Genomic DNA, 15,372 nt, shown 5'->3' on the forward strand with positions numbered 1-15,372 from the left:
AAGAGTGGCTGGAAAGCTGCCCAGCAGAAAAGGACCTGGGGGTGCTGGTTGACAGATGGCTGAATATGAGCCAGCAGTGTGCCCAGGTGGCAAAGAAGGCCAATAGCATCCTGGCTTGTATCAGAAGTAGTGTGGCCAGCAGGACTAGGGAAGTGATCGTCCCCCTGTACTCGGCACTGGTGAGGCCACACCTCAAATACTGTTTTCAGTTTGGGGCCTCTCACTACAGGAAAGACACTGAGGTGCTGGAGTGTGTCCAGAGAAGGGCAATGAAGTTGGTGAAGGGTCTAGAGCCCAAGTCTTATGAGGAACAGCTGACAGAACTAGGGTTGTTTAATCTGGAGAAAAGGAGGCACAGGGGAGACCTTATCGCTCTCTACAACTACCTGAAAGAAGGTTGTAGCAAGGTGGGTGTCAGTCTCGTCTCCAAAGTAACAAGTGATAGGACAAGAGGAAACAGCCTTAAGTTGCACCGGGCGAGGTTTAGATTGGCTAGTAGGAAAAATTTGTTCACCAAAAGGGTTGTCAAGCAGTGAAACAGGCTGCCCAGGGAAGTGGTTGAGTCACCATCCCTGGACATATTTAAGACACGTATAGATGCGGCACTTAGGGACATGGTTTAGTGGTGGACTTGGCAGTGTTAGGTTAATGAATGGACTTCATGATCTGAAAGGGTCTTTTCCAACCTAAATGATTCTATGAATACAATCCAAAAGGTTTTTCACAGGACGCCATGAAAAAAGTAAAAGCACATCTTGACAGTTAAACAAACTTAGAGTCAAAAATCAAAGCAGTTACCCAGAAGCACCAATTTCAGTGTTTTAGAAGCCACATCCCTGCCTGTTACTTGCCATGACCGCAAAAGACAGTTAAACCATTATTAAATAAAAATACCTGCAATAAAAATGATGGAAAGAAGCAGTAAAGTCTGACTGGGTATGCAGGGTGTATGATTATTACTATTATTATTATTAATAATAATAATTTCACTTCATAACCTAAAAATGCACTTTATCTCTGTACCTTGGAATGGGATGTAGCTCTGCTCTACAGATAAACCCAAGGCCACAAGGCAGCCCCGTAGAGAAGTAGGGAATTAATGGAGCTTGCCTGAGGAAAGCCTTTCAGTGCCAGTCACAGACAGAAGACCAGAGCTGCCTGCTTTCCTCAGCCTCAAAAATGAAACTGTTGTGTCTTTGGTTTTGGGGTTTTTTTTATTGTTGGGGTTTTTTCAAAACAAACCTCAAAGAATGTAACAGTAGGTGATGGGAACTGGACAAGGAAATTGATGACGGTAGTTTAGTAAACTTCAAAGCAACAATCATTCAACTTCTTAGACTTACTTTAATTCCTACTTAAAAAAAATAAAATTAATTACAGCATATAAATCCTTAATCCACAAGGCCTAGTTGTGAATCTGTCCAATGTTTTTCAAAAGTATTTACATTTACACAAATAAGAGACAAATTGCTCTAAATTGTCTGTGCAGTTTGCTTCCAGCTGTCTTAGGCACGATGAATGAAGAGATCAAGTAACTCTTGTATGGCAGAATGTATTTAAACAAACTTACCAGAAGCATCAGCATAAATGATCCCAGGTATATGATCAGAAAAAACACAGAAATCATAGCTAGAGTGAGAATTCCACGAATCCACCAATTTTTCCATCTATTTAAAACGAAAAGAATAAAAAGCACACAGTTATAAATGAAAATAAATGCCACTTCCTTTACTAACTAGAGATTAAAGTGTATTAGAAACAGTGGGAGTTCCAGAAACTTTCATGCTTAATAAAACACATAGCAAGAAACACAGAATCAACCAACTATCCAACTAAACAGGGTACACAGTAAAAGGAACTAAAAGTAGCCACCTTTCTTCTTCCCCCATGCTCCCCCCATCCCAAATGTCATTTGCAATTAAATGGATCAACCCCGTATTGAAGCTGCTGTGAAAATACATCAGGACCCTCAAAAAGCATCACATAATCAGCAAGACTGATGGGCGCCCAGCCATGTAAAAACTTACATATGAAAGAAAGGCTGCCAGGTAAAAAGCATATGATTCTTTGTGGAGTAACAGTCAAAAAACCTCAGGCGATCACCAACTATTTTGCCAGGTAGAGGGTTATCTATTGAAAGAGTCCTGTGCTTTTGTAAAGCACTGGAACCAGGACAGGAAAATATCTGACAATGAGGGGTCAAACTAGCTGTACTCTTTTACCCTTATAGATCTTTGCAGCTGCTTGTGGCTACTTAAGGAAATCAGAATAGAAATTCCTGTTACCACAGAATCATTTAGGTTGGAAAAGACCCTTCAGATCATCAAGACCAACTGTTAACTCAACACTGCCAAGTCCACCACTAAACCATGTCCCTAAGCGCCGCATCTATACATGTCTTAAATATGTCCAGGGATGGTGACTCAACCACTTCCCTGGGCAGCCTGTTTCACTGCTTGACAACCCTTTTGGTGAAGAAATTTTTCCTACTAGCCGATCTAAACCTCGCCCGGTGCAACTTAAGGCTGTTTCCTCTTGTCCTATCACTTGTTACTTTGGAGACGAGACTGACACCCACCTTGCTACAACCTTCTTTCAGGTAGTTGTAGAGAGCGATAAGGTCTCCCCTGTGCCTCCTTTTCTCCAGATTAAACAACCCTAGTTCCGTCAGCTGTTCCTCATAAGACTTGTGCTCTAGACCTTCACCAGACATGCTACAGCACCTCAATGTCTTTCCTGTGGTGAGAGACCCCAAACTGAACACAGTACTCAAGATGCAGAATGCCTTCTTTGAAAAAATAAGAGTTGTCTTTAAAAAACCCAAACAACTGGGAAGTCTTTGCTGCTGGTTGGTTTTTTTGTTTGTTTGTTTGTTTTTGTAATTTCTAGAGTAACCAAAATGTTATTTCACACACACACCCCCACTACCAACACCCTGCCCCCAAAGGCCACTATCCCGAAAAAAAATCAAGAGCCTAGTTCATTTTAAAAAAATAAATTAAAAAAACTCATCACATGCTCCACTCTGCCATGAAAATGTTTCTAGTTGTCAACAGTCTGTACTTTATTGTTCATATTACTTTTCAGTAAGTTTTTCTCCTCTTTTGCCTGTGTTTTTCCCTTCAGGAATTTTGCCTCTAAAAGTACACTGAACCAAATAATCATAAGTTACTGCTAAACACTGAAAACCCTACTATAGCTTAAAGAAATTCTGCCTAATGTTCTGTTTTATATCAGTCTTGTGTTTCATTGCTGCATCAAGAGATACACCTGATTCAGGGGCCACTGTTAGTTTTGCATCATACTCCAGTTTTAATGTAAACTTCAACTATATCAACGTGATTTTCAAGGATGTTATTCATCAGCAGGTTAATGGCAGCTAAAGCCACTTAACTGGATTTGCCATAAGTATCAGAACAAAGGCACAACAGGCTTACTCATAACAGATGCTTTATGTTCCTCTATGATGTGGGCTATAGAATAGCAGCTTGCTCCTAGTGGCATATGTATAGCGAGCAAGACTTTTAGAAGAATTCAACTTCCCTTAAGAATAATGTTAAAATACCACATAGTAACTTGAGGGTGTTGACAAGCACCGCACTGGAAAGATAGCTTCAGTAAGAAAGACAACAAGCTCCAAAATCTAGGAAGCCACTATTGTATCCTAACTCTCTACTGGAAAGTTATGGATACTATTTCCTCTAAAGGCCAAATACCAAAAGAAACAGTATTTCTGCGAGTTACAGTGCAACTCACTCACGGTAGGTATTATGACAACAGCTCTGGTGGGACTGCCAGTTACTAAACTAGTGGGTCATTTTGAATCTAGCATTCATAAAGCACCAAGAATTTAATTTTGCACTCAAAGCACCTTTGTGCAAACACTCCAATAAAGAATTTCAAGCATGTGAAACAGGAAAGGTTTCACCTGCGTCTCTTAGTTGCAGGCTTTGAGGTATCAGCATGAAAGTGCCCTTTGGAACAAGTCTGATTTGGAGACCTAAGACTTCCACAACATTTGACATGGTAAGAGAACTCTGAAAGTGATAGGAACTAGATACTCTTTGCAGTGTGATGGCAGTAGAGAACGTCACATTCTGCTCACAGCTGGTGCAGTTTAGAAACATGGGTTTTGAAACCTGGGAACAATATGTTTGTTTATAGCTCCCAGACATCACAAAAGAAACAGACAACAGATGAGAAAAGGAGCAAGTCAAAAAATTGTAGTTTCACACTGCTATTGGAGATACCTACTGGAGATAATTTTTTTTTTTTTTACAAGGACTTGAAAGTTTTTAATTGTAGTCTGGATTGGAGGTCCTTCCTCTGACTCCTGCAAGACCTAAGTTGCATCTAAAATATACATTGTATTGGTTTGCCACGTTGAACATAAGTTATATATGATACCAAAAAACTACCTAGTAAAATGAACGTGCGTATGTGATCTATCACACACCTAAATGCTCTTTCATTGCATTAGTGAAAAAAATGTAATGCAAATTGCCACCTCCAAAAGGGTTTGACTGATCAAGTGTTGTAGAGGGACTGTATAAAAAATTATACTAGGAACTTTATTCTTTAGCCTCCATGAGTACGCAGGTCCCCATGATTATCTGTCTATCTATACACATACACACACGCCTGCATTTGCTAGCCCTTAAGCTCCTGTGAACAGGGGTTGAAGGCAGAAACCTAGGTTTGAAAGGAGATAGCAGGAAAAAATTAAACATTGTTTAAAAAGTATGAAAAGAAAAGCTATGTTGTATTTAACTGTAAATAAAAATGATTTAGAAGTGGAAATGCTGTCACAAAAAGCTAGCAAAGCTCACCAAGAGAATTGATACTTCTTCCCTTTTCATTTATGCACAAATACTGCCCGCCCTTAACCTTGGATATAGGAAATCAGTTTATTATAACCCCTAGAAATAGTTATTCTAGATATCAAACCCAATGACTATTCTTTAGCCCATTTTATTGCAATGCTCAGACTGAGCAATGGCAAATGTTTACGTAAACCGTAGCTAAACATTGCAGCAGCTGACTTGGAAATGCATGCAATGGGCAATCTTCAGGTATATGCAAAAAATATTACACTGAAGGGACTATAAAAGCATAAATGAATCAATGATATCCAGTAAAAATTTATCCTTGAATTGTCATGTGTATCATATGATATTTAAAACTGCAGTACAATCTGTAAGAATTAAAACTGCAACATAATCTGTAAGAATTTGAGCCAGCAGCTATCAAATTTGAGAGCTGTTTGTTTTACTATACCTGGCAGACAAGCCTGACAAAGCCCTTTTGAGGATTTCTGGAGTGCTGTCTGTTGGTGGAGGAACATCAGGAACATCTGAATCGCTTCTAAGATCCAACTCACCAAGTCTTTCTTCCAAATCCACTTCCTATGGAAAAAAAAGAAAAAAAAAAAAAAAAAAAGAAAACAAACACAACATGCAAGATTATTAGTTATCATGTCAGAAAATAGTATTCAGAGTCATAAACATTACTTTAGGAACTGATAATATCTACATTACTTTCTAAAAAGACAACAATGCTGTACTAGTGAAACTGTAGATGTTGTAGGAGAGAAATGTATCCCAATAAATGTTTATAAGAAGGGCAGTACTCAGATGTTGTGACATTACCTGTTGTGCTCAGGAAACTTCACATTCTAGGCATTTTTTCAACCCACGTACATAAGCATGAGGATATATGTTTCCAGAAATACTACAGCTGACAGAGAACACAGGAGTTTAACAGAAATCCCCAACCCTCTAACACATTCCCTTACCTATATCTCAAACTAACCTTTTATGGAATAAGGATAAGGGTCTTCTGGTGGTTTACTGTCACATTAAGAAAAAAAAGGAAATGAAATGCATGAAAAAACAGTGCCCTTGTACAATGCAAAGAGGTTGCTAGCACAGTCTCATACATACATATGCTAGGACTTGAACCCTCTAGCTCGAAAAGAATGACCCAAAACCAAACTGTGAAGTCACCAAGTGTCCTACGGACACAGTATTACTCAGAATAATTTCTTGTATGACTCCAGCACTGCAGTTGTTTCTTCAGTATTCACTAATGACCACTCAGGAAGACATCATCTAGATAGACTGTGTGTCTAACCCAAATGCAAAATAGGCAGTACATATTTTGGTGACAATGTACAAATTGTCACCAACGGTCAGAGTAGACTGTCAAGACTATTTTTCCCTCAGTTAAAGCCAACACTAAGGGTGCTGTTGATTTAGTTCACTCATCGTAATGTTACAAACACAACTGCAGGGAGTCAGAAGGCTGTGCTCAGCCCTGGTGCAGCAGTAAGGCAGAGAGCTGTCTCTAGTTCAGTGTCTGACTCTCTTGAGACCTGAACTTCCTCCTGACCTCCCTGACTTGCCTCACCTCCTTACAATCCCAAACAGCTTCCAGCCCGCCCTGCCATCTCAGGTTCATCAGTTCTTAACAGCTCTTGGGACTGTGAAGTAACTGCGCTTGAAAACTTTTTTCACCAGTGCTATATTGCTATTTCTCAGCCCCCTTCTCTTTCCAACTTCCTCATCGCAGATCTTGGTTCTTTCTCCTTAATCTACTTCCATGAACATGACTGCTTTTCTTTCCTACTTTTCCTTAACAATATTTTCTTCCCTTGTTCTAAGTAGTTTGGGCATTTGGGAATATGGCAGAGGTATATCCTCCCTCTTGCCTCCTCCAAAAGACACCACAGAACTAAGGCAGCCTCCAATCCCAGCCATTGCAAGGTTACTCTGCTTATAGGCCATAGCCTTTTCCAGGAAGCTACACTTCAGTGTAACCATTGCCTCAGTGACCGACCTTTGTAAACAACACAGGTGGAAAAGAGAAGGCTTTTCAAACCTCGCCGTCCAAAGGACGAAGCCTATGCCCAGAAGCTGCGCCGCAGCGGCGGCGGGGAGAGGCTGGGGGTCTGGCCCCAGCCCCGGCCCCGGCCCCGGCCCCGGCCGGGAGCTGACCAGGGTGCTGCTGCGGGCCGGCTCTCCCCGCAGCCCCCGCGGCGCTGGGCTCTCCCCTCGGACCCTCCCCAGGCCCCAGCCACCCTCCACGGCGCTCTCACCAGGGACACTACTCCGAGGGAAAACACCATCCTCTTAATTTTTAAGTTGTTTTGACCTTTTCAGAACCCGAGACCGTGAGCTGGCACTATAAACATGCACAAGGGAAACAGGTAGCGACAGGAAGAGCAATTCTGTTTTTTTAACGTGTTAGGCCTGTGGTTTTCTCATTCCTTTTATGTCCCACACACGTGCCCAAGATGAAATTCTGGAATGGATTTTACATCATTTACTTCTTTGAAAAACATGATCAATGCTTTCCCTATTCCTTGAAACCCCACAGTTGAATAATTATTAGGCAGACATTGTCTATAACTGATACAAGTAAGAAAAGCAAATATGCCAACTGTGGTCCAGACTTCAGAAAGTCTGTAGAACACCTGAAAAAGCACATAAATAAATAAAAAATTACTGTGCTTGCAACCCTGTTATTCAGAGATGTTTCTCATAGTGTTGTACCATAGCTGAGGAAATAAACTATAGATGCGATTGGGGGATCCCAAAGCCATGTTCCAACTACTGTGACGTGCTGGAGTGCAGCAAGCTATCTGTACAGTTCTAGAAGATACTACTCACTGTGCAGATGATAGGCAGTAAAGACCACGACTTAGTGTCTTTAATATTTATCCCTGCTTGCACATAGCAGAGATGTTCTCTCTTTTAAGCACTCTGAACTAAGAATACCCCCAAACTTTTTTGTTCCATTTTTGGGCTTTTGGTATTGCAGAAGATGTTTCCATACTCAACTGGTGTTTAAACATAAAATAAAATAAAAATTAAAAATTCATAATTAGTTTTATCCCTCTGATATTTAACACACAACTGTCACTTACAGACCTCATTAGAAGCAATGTTTTAGATTTGCTATTTCCAACACCTGAATTCACAGGTACATGGCATTTTTCAGAGTATCTGAACACCTTCAAGGAGGAATCTGTGTTTATCCAGTGTGTTTTTCAGTAGCTCATGCTTCATACTGCTGCTACTGGGACCTTGGCTGGTGCAACCTGCAAGCTGCATAGAACTTGGTGCATTTGGTCATTTTTTAGCTTTGCGTTGCTACAATAACCAGTGGGAGACAACCCCCCAAATATCTTCAACTTCCCTTTGTAACATACCTCAGAAATTACTTTGAATACTTTATTTTCCATTTAATTGCTATAATGGCCACAACCATTTCCTGAATAAGGCGTTTAGTTTACAAAGTCAGAAGCCAAAGAGGAATTTGTTCACTAAAAGCTACTTAATTGTCTTCTGCATCATGAAGTGCTTGGAGAACCCCATCACTGGGGGACAAGTCTTTCTTGCTAATTGTTTTCTTAATTATTTTACATGATTGATTATAAACATTCCAGTTCATAGCCATGAATAAAAACAATCATTATGGAAGTAAACACTAAGCTAATCACTATCAAAGTCCCCAAAACAAAACAAAACAAAAAAAATCAAGAGTCTTGCTACTTCAGCTTGACCTTGTAGAAGCAGGTTTGGAGTTCAATATAAAACCAAGCAGCCCTTTCCTCTCCTGTTCTTCAGGTTTGGGATTTGGCCAAGCTGAACACACAGTAACAACAAGGACCTGCAAGGGGTATTAATTGAAATGCCATTGGTTTCATACCATCAGCAGATATTTACAAGGTTTTCAAAGGTTAATTGAAAACAGCATAAGTTGTACTGTCCTAAGTGACTAAGACACCTTTCAACCCCAACTCCAAATTAAGTGTTTGATCGAGGTGTTTTCATTTTTTTTCCAGAGTTCTCAAACTGCAGGTGACAGAGCCTTTTACATGCAGAATGTGTGCCACTCCCGTCTCCTTGATTCACATCCCAAGTGTCTGTAATGGATAGATGTTGCAATGAGGTCACTGCCTTGCTTCTCTTCATTTGAAAGCACATGTTCATTCAAGAGAACCTATCTGATCAGCTCATAGAATACAAGTCCAACAAGGCTGAGATGATGCAGGCCTAACAAGTACAGGGAAGAAGGCAAACATGACAGTTATTCACACGCTACAAACAGCTCAGCGCATAATAAACATGCCTATCTAACACACTACAATGCTCGTCAGTTTTCATCATTTCCAAAGTACCACGAGACAAAGGTTTATTTAGTTGCAGGGGTTTGTTTTGTTTTAATTTTGGTGTTCTTAAAGACAAGACTTTCATCCTTAAGCTAAATCTTCTGTACAAGACCACAAATACTTGGCCATACAAAGGAGGAATTCAAATAGTCAAGAGCCTGAGCCTCCTTAACAGGAGTTCAGAACATGTGACATCTTGCCACAAATTAAGCTTCCACGTGGATTTCTACTTGCTGGCTACTTTGCAACAGCTACCAGAATACAGCCATGTGTCATGCAGAAAAAAAGAGACATGTCAACCTTTCATCATCTAAAAGGACATACGCATCTGAATTGTTGTTTTGTACCACACGTCCTCCACTACAATTAACACGTGCCGAGTGAACCATGCACACAAATTATTCTAGTTACAAAGGCACTTGCAATATTTTGCTTGTACTGCATTTTTTCCAGGACACAATAAGGAACTCCCAAGTAGAGAGCAGCTATGGTTTTTCCTGGAGAACGCAGCATCTACACAAAGAGCAACTGAGAAAATGAAGACATTTTCCAACATCTTATGTGAAAAAAGTTAGCAAGCAAATGAACTTAATTATTGTCATTTTACCTGTGTGTTACTTGAGTTTTCTCCTTCAGCTTTGACTTGTCTGCAGTCTGTCCCACAAGGTTTACAATGAAGTCAATAGTTCAGTTAGAGCACATTGTAGCATATTTAATTAGATGTACCTCGATACCTTCCCCTGAAGTCAAGATATCAAAGTGTCAGAAGATCCTGAATAATGAAACCTTTTTTTCCGAACTCTTAAAGCCTGACATATGCAAAAACACAAGCGAGAGAGCTGCACACACTGACTCAAAGACCAAAACCTACAGAACCTTTACTATCTGCATTAGTACTAATTCACCACTTCCAAGAAAACAAGAGGTTTGGTTTTGACTGGGATAGAGTTAATTGTCTTTCTAGTAGCTGGTATAGTGTTATGTTTTGGGTTCAGTATGAGAAGAATGTTGATAACACACTGATGCTTTCAGTTGTTGTTAAGCAGTGTTCATACTAAGTCAAGGATTTTTCAGCTTCTCATGCCCAGCCAGCAAGAAGGCTGGAGGGGCACAAGAAGTTGGGAGGGGACACAGCCAGGACACCTGACCCAAACTGGCCAAAGGGGTATTCCATACCATGTGACATCATGCCTAGTATATAAACTGGGGGGAGTTGGCCTGGGGGACAGATCACTCTCGGGAACTAACTGTGCGAGTGGTGAGCAATTGCATTGTGCATCACTTGTTTTGTATATTCCAATCCTTTTTTAATTATTATTGTTATTTTTATCATTATTAGTTTCTTCCTTTCTGTTCTATTAAACTGTTCTTATCTCAACCCACAAGTTTTACCTTCTTCCTTCCAATTCTCTCCCCCATCCCACGGGGTGTGGGGGGGGAGTGAATGGCTGCGTGGTGCTTAGTTGCTGGCTGGGGTTAAACCACAACATTAGTAAAGAATGCAAACAACTGGAATTTTAAAAGAAGCACGAACACACACAGATCAACCTCTAAAACTTTAACTGACTTATACATATTAAGTATTTGAATGCCAAACCATTCCTTTTGCTCCCAAGGGCCACAGAGTATTTATGAAGGCACCGTGACAAGACATTCTTAGGAAAAAAGTGTCCAGGGCAAGCAGCAGCAAATAAGAAAGGGACAACCGAAAAAATCACTCCTGCATGCCACAGGACAACGCAAAGAAACAACAAACTTATGAAATTGCAAAGCCCTACAGGGCAAAGGCATGTTCAAGGGAATTTTGCAAAAAGTCATCAGCTCAACAAGCTAGTGAGCAATTGAAGACACCGAGACTTGCAGAGCTTGGGAACTTCAAGAAGGAGCTTCACAAAGGGCATACTATATTGCTTCATACAAAACCAGGGAAGTTAACTTTTATTTGAAATGATATGGATGTAGAAATGGCTACCAGTTGTTTCCAGTTAGTGGTAAAAACCCATGCAAATGAGAAAAAACCCAGCTTCACGTAAATTCAGTAGGAAATTAATATCTACGGACATAGTAAGCGTAACATGAGAAGTATCAGATTACATACTGAAAACAGGACTAAAAGTAGAAAAGATAAAACCTTCCAGGCATATTTAGTGTTCGTGGAGTTCTTCAGCAAACACAGAGCGCTTCTCCGCTTGGGCAAATGAAGTACTTTAAAGCATGTCACCTTTACATATCTGGAAGTCTGAGTTAATTGGGTCAACAAAAGCAGAAGCAGCACAAAGCAGTTACCATATGAAAAGAGACAACCAAGTTTTCTCTTTCATTACAAGTGAGGAAGAGGGTGATGTTTCCGAGCTGCGTACTAGGAAGCAGCGGAAACCCACTGCATCATGGCCATCCTGAGCAGTTATGAACAAAAGAACAAGTTTTGGGTCCAAATACGCAATTACCACGCCAAATAGGTCATCTCAAAATGGCCAAAGGACAATAAGCGATCCACTTGTTGTAAAGGTCAGACGAGGTAGAGCAGAAAGACAACCATCTAAGAAGGCGTATAATGTGGCATCTGTGAATCCAGATGACCAGATGCTTCCCATCAAATCACCTACAGCAGACATTACCTGTATACTCATATTCAAAACAGAGACCCAAACTGTGACCCATTGATAGAAAACTCAGTACAAAATGCTGGTTTATCTTTATAGTTACCAACACTGAAGACAGCTTAATATATATAATCAATCCTTAACGTTACTTGTGAGCCACAACAAGAGTCACCGGTGCTGTGCACATTGCAGATAGGTTGAACAACTCTTAACGGGAACAAGAAGGGTCCCCCAAATAATCCATCAAAAAGTCTTCTGTGTGGTGGAAAAGGCTTTCCATATGTAACAGTTCAAGCAATCATCGTAAATGTATGTGTATTGAAATGTATCTCCTGTAACCAACATCCTAGCTGCATACACAACAGCAGAGTCCTTCCTGTTCAACATATCTGAAACTGCATGAAACACTGGACTGTTGAGCAGCTAAAGTAAAAGCGCAGTAGGCCTATAGGCAAGCACAGCGTTTTCGTCTCTGGAAATCACGCAGGTAAACCAAGAATAATATTAGCAAGTTTTAGGTGCACACTTTTGAGATCCAGCAAGTAGAGGCTTTGAACAGGAAGATTTCTTTGAAGGCAGCTCACTGCGCACCTCAGAAATGAACTGAGCCTACAAAATAAAGCAAACCTGAACAACGCTACAGAAAAACAGCTTTTTGAGCACACTGCTACAGGAAATCATGTTTAAAAGTTAATTCTCATCTACAGAGGAATACTCTCTGCACAGCTATAGTCTAAACATTACCTCATTTGATCACAAGCCCTCAACGCAGCACAGTACTGCAAATTTTCAAGTTCATTGGCTTTGAGTTCACGCAACCAAAGCACAGAATAAAAACCGACTATTGAGTTTAACTTTCCAGTTCCTTGCCACAACACCTAAAGCAGACTGCACACTCTGCATCTTCGAATCCATGCAGGTTTAAATAGTCACCGATTCGGGAGCCCTCCACCATGTATTGCAAACTCAATGTAGCAATCAGAAAGCTTTTTTTTTTTTCTTTTTAATTCCAGTTACCAAAATGAGAACATCTCTTTCATTTTATTCAGACAATTAGCAACCATGATGTGCTTAGCTTTTGTAGAGATAAGCCTTAACTCCACAGCAAACAAAAGAACAGCACTGTGGCTGTTTTGCCACTATAATGAACCTGATGCATAGACATAGTATTTCGAAAACCTCCTGCCTTAGCAGAAATGTTATACTGTAAGTCCTTCCCGGGCCAGAGGTGAATGCCTATCACTTAAAAGGCCATAAAACAGAAACAGTTGCTGGGGGAGTGCTGACACAGCCTTTAACCGGAGCAGATCCCCATTCCGGGTTTGCTTCCGTGCTGCCACTGGCACAACCGCGCTGAAGCACGCTCTTTGCCTGGCCCAGCTACTTCAGAAAGGGGTGAACCCCAACACGCAGCCTGACAGGTCAACTGCCTTCAGCTTTTGCTGCGGGCCCGGAGAGGAAACGGGACGCTCCCATTTCAGTCTCGCCGGGGGGGCGGGGGGTGGTGGCATTGGGGCAGGACACGCGTGGGCCCCTAACGCCGGCGCACCGGGCGCTGAGGCCACTTGGCACGTCGCCCGCTCCCCGCTCCCGCCGCGCAGAACGAACAGCAGTGCTACAGCGCGGGGAGGGGCGGGGGAGGATGTCTTTCCGAGGCAAGGGGCGCAGCGTGGCGCCCCACGCGCGTCGCAGTCGGGGCCCGGCGATCCGAGGGGGTGGGGGGCAGCGCCGCTCCCCGGCCCCCGCCCCTCCCCTCACCGCGCGGAGCGGGAGCGGCGCGCACCCGCGCACCTGCCCCAACGGCCACCGGCCCCGCGCCCTCACCTTGTCGCTACCCGCGTCCTCCTCCTCCTCCTCCTGCTCCTCCTCCGCTGCCGCTGCCTCCTCCTCCTCCTTCTCCTTCTCGTCGGCGGCCGCCCTCCGCCGCCGCGCCGACATCGCGCCGCGGGAGCCCAACGTCCACCCGGCGGCGAGCGGGCGCAGGCGGGGCCGGGCCAATCGGGACGGGGAGGGCGCGGAGGCCGCGCCGCGGAGCCCGGCCGCCGCCGCCGCCTCCTCCTTCTCCTTCTCCTTCTCCTTCTCTGAGAAGCCTGGCGCTATACCCCCCCCCCGGGGAGGGGGGCGCTCTCGCTGCGAACGCCGCCGCCACAGCTCGGGGGCGAGGCCGGACCCCACCGCCCCGGGAGCGGAGAAGCGCCCGCGTCCCCGCGGCGGCGGCTAGGGCGGAGAAGGCGGGGCGGTGTCGCCCAGGTGCGCCCGCCGCTCCGCCCCCGACACTGGCCCCGCCCCCGGCCGGCGCAGGGGGCGGGGCGGGGCGGGGCCGCGCCCGACGGGTGGTAGCGCGGCGGGGGGGAGTGACCGGGCCGGCCCGCGGTTCTCCCGGCCCGTTCACCGCCCGCGGCGGTGCTTCCCGTCGGCCAGGGGCCGCATGGCTGGTGCGGTGGGCACCCGCAACCGAGGCGGACGCCCGGGCCGCCACCCACTCGCGTGCCTCCTCCCGTGCCTCCCCGCAAAGCCCTGTAACACGGGCGTGGACCTCAAGGTTGTTTTCTCCCGGGTGTCGGAATGGCCCCGGCATGCTGCGTGCTTGCAGTCCGTCGGTGAAATCCCCAGGGAGACAGGGCAGGCATCTCCACGCAGCCCTGGTACCAGCTCTGTGTGGACACCCGTGGATGCCGGTGCTGCAGCCCACGTGGGCATTGCTGGTTGTCTGTGGAGTGCTTTGCTTTCCTCTGGGATACTTAGGTCCACCCGCTGTATGTCCATTTGAAAAGGCAGGTTCGGTGCATGCCCAGTTCCTGCCCCACCATGCCACGTGCCCTGCGAAGCATGGTGCCACCGGCTTGTACAGAAAAGTAACACACCTGCCTCAGGGTTCACAGTCAAGAAAAATGCTCTGCAAGGGCAGTTGCACGTGCTCTGTAATAGATATTACACTGTCAGCTCTATCTTCCTCTTAAAATAGCCCCTATTTACTAGACAGGCAACCCCAGGAGCTGTGCAGGGAGTGGCTGTGAAAGACACACAGTGCATGGGCCCTCTTCACCAGAGCTGCACCTGTGTGAGACACATCAGGGGCAGGCCTGGGTGCGCAGCAAAGTGGGACGCGTCCCTGTGCAAGGACAAGCAGACCCTGCTGAACCTGATGAGCTGTCCAGAAATCACCCGTCTGATGAAACTTGCTACGGTGCAGTGTCATCCTGGCTCTCCGGTCTAGTTCAGATGACAGCATTGGAGCACTTCTCAACTCTAGCACACTGCTGTCGGGTAATCAGGAGAGCAAACGCTACCTTTGCTTCCCAAAGCCTGCTGAATTCCTCTGGCTGCCCTGTTACAGTGCCCATCCCGCTCCACCATGTTTGTATGTGTCCTGGTTTCAGCTGGGATAGAGTTAACTTTCTTCCTAGTAGCTGGTAATAGTCTTATGTTTTGGATTCAGTATGAGAAGAATGTTGATAACACACTGATGTTTTCAGTTGTTGCTAAGTAGTGTTTAGGCTAAGCCAAGGTTTTTTCAGCTTCTCATGTCCAGCCAACAAGAAGGCTGGAGGGGCACAAGAAGTTGGGAGGGGATGCAGCCGGGACACCTGACCC

The 15,372-nt window shown here is 44.3% G+C and overlaps 1 protein-coding gene across 1 annotated transcript in view; it reads right to left on the reverse strand.

Moving 5' to 3' along the window:
- The window catches only part of CDS1 (CDP-diacylglycerol synthase 1), a 37,471-nt gene extending 23,483 nt beyond the window's left edge, over positions 1-13,988 (reverse strand). The window contains exons 1-3 of the mRNA XM_052772432.1: positions 13,603-13,988; positions 5,278-5,405; positions 1,571-1,667 (exon numbers count right to left, since the gene is read on the reverse strand). Of these exons, the coding sequence (XP_052628392.1) occupies positions 1,571-1,667; positions 5,278-5,405; positions 13,603-13,716 (339 nt within the window). The 5' untranslated portion in view covers positions 13,717-13,988. The remainder of the gene's footprint in view (positions 1-1,570; positions 1,668-5,277; positions 5,406-13,602) is intronic.
- Positions 13,989-15,372: the final 1,384 nt, after the last annotated feature.

Source organism: Harpia harpyja, chromosome 2 (genome assembly GCF_026419915.1).
Source record: "Harpia harpyja isolate bHarHar1 chromosome 2, bHarHar1 primary haplotype, whole genome shotgun sequence".
NCBI lineage: Eukaryota > Metazoa > Chordata > Aves > Accipitriformes > Accipitridae > Harpia > Harpia harpyja.